This window comes from Carya illinoinensis, chromosome 16 (assembly GCF_018687715.1).
Source record: "Carya illinoinensis cultivar Pawnee chromosome 16, C.illinoinensisPawnee_v1, whole genome shotgun sequence".
Classification (NCBI taxonomy): Eukaryota; Viridiplantae; Streptophyta; class Magnoliopsida; order Fagales; family Juglandaceae; genus Carya; species Carya illinoinensis.
Window position 1 is genome coordinate 11683231 of NC_056767.1, and position 7715 is coordinate 11690945.

Consider the following 7715-nt stretch of genomic DNA (forward strand, 5'->3'; position numbering starts at 1 on the left):
GCTGGCTATTAAATCAAGCACTAGTGATAGGTTCTCAACATTAAAACAACAAAAAAGGAAATCATAAATATAACCACATTTTAATGAGTACTACAATACACCACAAGGTGTTTCCATATTCAAGAAAGTAAATTATGCTCGGCCATGCATATTCCAGAAGTGCTCGATAAGGTCGGCTTGGAGTTGAGAATGAGTGACTCTATCTCTAATACGATGATGTTGGGCAATGAACTCCATGAATTCAAGTATATTATCACGTGAAATTGGCTCAGATGGAGTATCATCATTGGCTTCATAATTGAATTGGTCAGCCCCAAGATATAGATGACGTTCATCTTCAACGATCATATTGTGCAAGATAATGCATGCGTACATAATATCTTTTATAACTTCAAGTTGGAAATACTGATGTGAACCCCAATCGACTCGCTTTGAGACCCAAAAACAATATTGGAAAAACAAACCCAAGAACGCCAAAATCAAATCTATGGATGGAGAATTTAGACCCATTGAGATCTCGTTTCAAGAACCTAGATTATATTAAAATCTAGACCCAATGAAATCCCGTCTCAAGAACCCAAATTACAAGGAGGAACGCCACAAAGGTTGTGATTTACCTTTGATAAGTTCAAGAGTTCAATTAAGAACAAGAGGAGAAAACTCACTCACAATAAAAATTCAATAAAAAATGTCTTACCTCAAATGAGGCTACAAGTGGTTTAAATAACAATCCCTAAAAAACTTAAGTGAGCCGCGGGTACTGTAGCGTGAACAGTGCCACGCTACAGTAACTTCTAAAACCCTACTTCACATAAATTAATAACCTTCCAAATATACCATTGGCCAAAATACAAGGCCTTTCCAAAAACCATAGTTCATTAGAAATAAGAAATATGTGTGGGCTGACATCTTCAAGCCCACTTATTCTAAACTAATAAAATAAGCTCTTTTAATGAAATAAATAAGTCCAAGGCCTTCAATAACAATAGATCCAAGTCGTGTCTTCCGTAGTGTATCACATGGATGAAAACTGGATCTCCTCCTCTCAAGCCCATGTTGAATGTTGGGCTCTTGCTAAACACGTCTCAAGTGTGGATTGCACCCCCATCCATGCATAGCTTCCTTGATCTTCCTAACTCTTGATTTTGTAATTGATCCTTAAGACTTGGTCCGCCTTGGGGCCCATCAAATACCTTGCAGGTCCACGCACAATTGCAAATCTAACTTAGAGTACTCCGAAGGCACGTTCCACATCTTTCCTTGCAGACTTCTGGCAAGCAGCAAAATGTTTTTTCTTTTTTCCATGTGGAGCAGGAATTGTTTTTACTAATATTGCCCATAAAGGATATATGCCATCAGCAAGATAATATTCCATTGTGTATTCATGACCATTGATAGTATAGTTGCATGGAGGAGCACGACCTTCGGCCAACGCAGCAAAAACAGAAGATCGATCAAGTACATTGATGTCATTATGAGACCCAGGCAAATCAAAAAAAGCATGTCATATACAAAGATCGTACGAGGCAACAACTTCTAAAATAATAGTTGGTTCATTTACATGACCAAAGTACATACCTTTCCAAGCACTAGGACAATTCTTCCATTTCCAGTGCATGCAATCAATGCTACCCAACATTCCTGGAAACCCATGCCTTTGTCCAACTTCTAGTAACCTCGCTATATCATTGCTGGTTGGAGACCTCAAGTACTCACCCCCAAAGATTGACACGATCGCCTTTACAAATTTCTTCATACTCAACCATGCAGTGCTTTTTCCAATTCTTACATACTCATCCATAAGATCTGTTGTTATCCCATATGTGAGCATCCTAATTGTCGCGATCATCTTTTGAAGGGAAGACAATCCAAGCCTACCACTGGCATCTCTCTTTTGGACAAAATAATCATCATGAGTCTCAACTGCAGAATGTATATGTAAAAAAATATCACGATTCATTCGAAATCACCTCCTAAAAATTTTTGGTGGATATATTGGTGGTTGAGCAAAGTAATCCTTCTAAAGGTGTTCATGATCTTCCAATGGATTGCGTCGGATGAACATACGAGGTTGAGAATTAGGACGACGTGAAGAAGATGCTCCCTCGGCTGCATGTCGTTGTCTATGTAGGGCCATTGCTTCTATCATAAGATCCTCATGATCAAAATAATCTTCATCTAACATATAAAGAGTATTTAGAAAGGGATCCACAGGGAACTAAGAGAAAAAAATGTGAAGAATTGGAAGAAGAAATATTGATTTTTGATGAGTGGGAAGCAGTTAAAGGATGGATATATTTATAGGGCTTAATCCAAGACTATTAGCTACATCTAAAAATCTTGGCAAAAGAAGGACAGTTAGCTACATCTACAAGTTGGTTTGAAGAATTATGGATATGAATGTTGGGTATTGTGCATAGTGGAATGAATGTGTTTGACCAAGAATAGAATTGTAGATGTAAAGTTTAGGTAGAGAAGAAGGGTGGTTTGTGGAAGTGTTTGTTAGTTTCAAGAATTGTAGATATGAATATTGGTTAGAAGAAATATTGGCATAATATAATTGTTGGATGAACAAATTGTATATGTGTTTGTTGGTTCCTTAAATTATTATATATATGATTGTTAGGTAGAAGAAGGGTTGGCAAAATGTGTTTGTTGGTAATTAGGTTGAGGAAAAAAATTAGTTAGAAATCAATAATTTAAGTATCAAATTAAATTATTAATGTACATATAGTTAGTTTAATTGCAAAATATGAAAAAAGAATTATATTATTATTAAAAAAATAATATTATATTATTATTTTGATGAATCCAATGTGGGATTATGGATAGAAAGGGTTTAGATTTATGGAAAACTTGTACTTTTCATCAAATTTTGAAGATGGCTTTGATGAAGCCAATGTGGATGCTCTAAGCAAGCGAGAATCCAAACCACTCCCATTTCATTCAGTGAGGAGGAATGTGAAGGCGTAATACCCCAACAACGACGCCTTGGTAGTAACGCTACTCATTGCCAATTATACCACCCAAAGAATCTTGATTGATAATGGAAGTTCGACTAAAATCCTTTTCTGGGATGCATTCATGAAAATAGGGATTGATGAAATGGATACATGGATGACTACACAAGAAGAAAGAAAGTCAACCCTTGGTGAGAAGAACCGTATGTAGTTATGGACTACCATAGACCAAGATCATACCGTCTTAAGGATGTAGAAGGGAAGGAATTGTCTCCTCCATGGAATGTTGAACATTTTAGAAAGTATTTCGTTTGAAGTTACTCATGTAAAATCTTCATTGCAATGAACTTATCCACTTCCCAAATATTGTCTATCACACCACAATTTAAAGGATGATGCTACTTCCTTAAGTGCATCACTACTCTCCAATTAGCACAGTTGAGCACATCTCTTGCCTAATATCTAAGCTGAGTGTCCAAACACTCACAACTGGGGATAAAGGGGGATGCCACTTCCTCATCACCAATTGGGCACATCTCCCACTAACATCAAATCTAAGTGTCCAAAAACTCATAATCGGTACTAAAAGGGGATGCAACTTATTTAAGTGCATAACTTGTGATATTCCATTTTTACATGTATTTTTATTAAATGATTTTTTTTTTAAAAAAAATATTATAACTAGTGGTTTTCTTGTTTAAATTAAAGGTGATTTTTGCAATATTATTTTATGATTTTTAAGTTGTGAAATTATTTTAATATTCTTTCTTGTTATTTATTATTGTTTTGTATTTAAATTAGTTTATTTTTTGGCTTTAAAATTATTGTGTTTTTAGATTTTATTATTTTATTTAATCATTGGGTTTGAATTATTTTATTTAACTTATTGTTTTGAAAATAATTTTCATTGTATCAGTTTAGTGACCCAAGTTGTGAGGATTGGACCTCATTTCTTTTTTCCACCTCTTTCCTTTTTCTCTTTTCTTTTTTCTTTTCTTTCATTCTCCTTTTTCTTTTCCTCTCATTTTCCCCCTCTGCTCTTCCTCTCTCCCGCGCACAACCCAGCCCTCTCTCCCTCCGTCTGTTTTCTTCCCCTCACCCAGCACCGCCGCTTGCACTGTTGTGACCTACACCACCCCCACTGTTCGATCCCCCACTGATCGGCGTACCTACCCACTGATTTCCAACCCCTCCAGCGCTGCAGATAGCCACCACGAGCCCCACCTAGCCGCAAGGTCCATTTGTTCTAGCATTGTCGTCGCTCCACCTCTGGCCACCATTTTTTTTACCACTTCATTATCGACCTCTTGCTGACCTAACCCACTCATTTCCAACTCTGATCCGTCGTTGGAGCAACCACCAGGAGCTAAAATCCGATTGGGCCATTTTTGGCTTTCCACTGTCGTTTGTGCCGCCACCCACTGCCAACCACCACTTCCATTAGCTTCACCAGCACCCTTACGCCCTACCCTAGCCTTCCCTAGTCTTCGTTTGATCCCGTTCAAATTTGGGTATTTTGTGACCCACAGCCACAATTCATTTTGCACTGTGACGTTGTCTTTTCGCCACCTCTTGTAGCTCACTGATCATTCGGAAGTTATTTTATGGTACTGTAAGTATTTCCAAATGACCTTTAAGATTTAAATATATTTTTTCATTAACAATACTTATGATTGGTTGGTTGTGCTAGACTGAGTCCGAGGAGTTAGGAGTCGGTTGGATTAGAGGACGGAGTTGTTCATTTGATTGTTTGATGTTGTTGATTGATGTTGAAAATTGTTGTTGTTGGACATTTTTGGTATCTTGTCGTATGCATTGCATACTGCATGCATGTGCATGTTTGAAAAGGAAAACTGAATTTTTGTGTAATTACATACATGTTCATGTGCATAATTGGAAACTGGGTTTTTATACGAGAAAGGATTTTGGATGTGTTTGAAATGAACTGATTGAATGGTTTGATAGAGAGTCATTGTAGAGATGGTGGTAAGCAGGGACGGTGGTAGAGTTTTGCCTATGATTCCCTCCTACGGTGCACATGTAGGGATGATGGTAGAGTCTTGCTTGTGATTTCCGCCTACAGTACTTTGATAGTTGGTTATTGGGTCATTTTCTGAAAAAATGACGAGATTGGATTTTTGGGCCAAATGGGATTTTTGGTATGCGTGGAAAATTGGTTATTTTGGAAAATGGTGATTTCAGGCCTTATGCATATGGCATCATGTTCATGCATATTGTTGTTACGTTAATGTATTTTTATCTTGTGGTTTATTTGGAATATTACTTATCTGCGGTACCCTTTTTTGGTATGACTTAGGTGATGAAGAGGTTGAGCCTGAGGATGCGGCTTTGCCGGAGGAGTGATCGGGGATCCCGTGGGTTGAGATTTATTTCTTGCTTTTGGTTATTATTTTTTTATTTGTATTATATTTATACTGGTTAATTGTAATATTTTTGGTATGCTTATTTTTAAGCAAACTTGTATTTAAACAATTATGGTACTTAGTCGACTGACCTTAATTATTCCACTGCGTTCTTTATTATACATGTGTTCCATGTATACATACTTAACACGTGGTGATGGGATGTGTGACCCGTATTGTCATCATCCCGGATGTCTCGATTTCCACATGTATGTATGTGGGAGTTGGGGGCGTCACATAACTCCTCGCCAATTGGCGTGGTCGAGCACATCTCCTGCCTAACATCAAAGCTAAGTGTCCTAACACTCGCATCTGGCAATTAAGGGGGATGCCACTTCCTTAAGTGCATAACTCCTTGCCAATTAGGACGGTCGAGCACATCTCCTGACTAACATCAAAGCTGAGTGATTTAACACTCGCATTTGTCGAGATTTTCATATAGGTGGTAACATGTATTTGTTCTTTATTGTTACCTTATTTAACTCCTTATAATCAATGCACATTCTCATTGACACATCTTTTTTCTCAACAAACAATACCGGTGCTCCCCAAGGTGAAGAACCAGAACAAATAAATCCTTCTCCATCTATTCTTCTACTTGAACTTTTAATTCTTGTAACTTAGATGGAGCCATTCAATAGGGTGATCTATGAATAGGGGTTGTGGCATGTTCCAATTCGATGGTAATCTCTCTAACAGCCAACCAAAAAATTTAACAGAGAAATTTCTTTAGGCCTTAGGAACCTTGTGAAAACCCTAAAAGTTTTTATAAATCGACCAATCATATAAATTTTAATCTATCAACATAGTCAATGCTGCAACTTACCATTCACTATAGTGCCATAAGCGCATTTATTTATTTATTTGAGGTACCTAGAAGTATCAAAATGAGATACAGTCTAAGCCATTAGACTCAAAGGAATAGTTAGGATTTTAAGGCACAATAAAATATAAAAAATAAAAAATCAAATTCCGGATGAAATGTTTATTCAAAAACGTGTTTTGATTACTTCAATGCACTTTAGAGTTGAATTTTGATAAACTATTTGCACTCTAAGTTTAGTATGATTATGTAGGATTTTACAATGCAAGATTTATTTTTCACTTTTTCGAAATGAATAGTAACATCGGCGTTAGCACCTAAGAACAGTGTTTTCAAAAATAACAGTATAGAATGTCCAAATTAGGTTAGAGAAGTTTTATTGGGATACTTGACAAGATCTTTGCCACAATTGATGAATTGTATTAGACACTTGGCACCAAGATGAACCATGAGATGGAAAAAGTGAAGGAAATCAAGTTTTGTGATCATGGCACCTAAGTAAAACTCTATTCCATCCAACTATCCAATTTGTGCCAAACCAAATAGAGTTTCAATCCTAGAGAAAACCCTAAACATTTGGAATCCAATTGGAACCCCAAAAGCTTGGTCAAAACTGAAACCCTAAATGGTTTCCCCAAACCCCAAAAGTTTGCCACTAAACCCTAAATGAATCTAGTTTTAGCTTAGTGTTTAAATACTTGATTACATCATTATTTATTTTTTTAAAACCTTAGATATTCTATTGGGCAAAAAAAAAAAGGATTTGGGCTTAATATAAACCCAAACCCCATTGAAACCCTAAATGGAAACCCTTTCAATTAAGGCCCATTAAGGCCCACGAAATCGAGCCATCAAAGCAATGCTTGTGGAGGAAGTTTTCCCCCTACCATGGCAGTCCTTCCACTACCAAAAGCAGCCCCAAACAGTACATGATGTGAAGGCCAAAGGAAACCTCACTCCTCCCTCTCACATGGCAGCTTGTGGCAAAAAACCTTGGACTGGTTTTGCCCCTTATTTTGGCTGACAAACCCATCACTTTAAGTGTCACTCACACCCCTCATATCACCCTTCAGATGCTTAAGAGGCATAAAAAATCATTTCTCCCTTCATTGATCACTTTCCAACCTTTTTCTTGGAGAGAAAACCAGGGAAGCTCTCTGGCAAATTTTTTGTCTTATTTTTATTGACTTTTTTGAAGTAAGTATTTTCTCACAAAGTATCCTTGATAAAATTTATTTCTACTTGAGTCTAGTTTCTTTTAGTATGATTTATGTTGATTTTAGTGGTCATTAGATGGGTGAAAAATTGGTTTATACAATATGAGGTCATTTGGGCGATAAACTGGATAGTGTATGATAGTTTGATGATTTTGACCAAGTTATTGGCAAGATATTGGTCTGATGTTTTTATGGATTATAGTTAACATGAGAATACATAATTTTGATTAAGATTAGTTGCACGTTAAAAGCTTTTGATGAAAAATGGTATGAAAAATGGAAGGTTGAAAAC

The 7715-nt window shown here is 36.7% G+C and overlaps 1 protein-coding gene across 2 annotated transcripts; it reads right to left on the reverse strand.

Moving 5' to 3' along the window:
• Positions 1-1071: 1071 nt before the first annotated feature.
• On the reverse strand, positions 1072-2252 carry LOC122299771. Of its 2 annotated transcripts, XM_043110207.1 has the most exons (3): positions 1971-2252; positions 1579-1891; positions 1072-1422 (listed from the first exon to the last, which is right to left on the reverse strand). In XM_043110207.1, the coding sequence occupies exons 2-3, from the start codon at positions 1847-1849 to the stop codon at positions 1226-1228; spliced, it is 468 nt and encodes a 155-aa protein (XP_042966141.1). In that variant the 5' UTR covers positions 1850-1891; positions 1971-2252; the 3' UTR covers positions 1072-1225. The 2 variants fall into 2 exon arrangements, with proteins under 2 accessions (XP_042966141.1, XP_042966140.1); XM_043110206.1 differs by having other exon boundaries at positions 1579-2252.
• Positions 2253-7715: the final 5463 nt, after the last annotated feature.

Excerpts from the sequence above, each read along its gene's own strand:
- LOC122299771 (XM_043110206.1), bottom strand. The coding sequence starts at position 1,960 with ATGAATCGTGATATTTTTTTACATATACATTCTGCAGTTGAGACTCAT. Across the intron at positions 1,423-1,578 it reads TTGTCCTAGTGCTTGGAAAG|GTCGTGCTCCTCCATGCAAC; the intron begins GTATGTACTTTG and ends CGTTGGCCGAAG.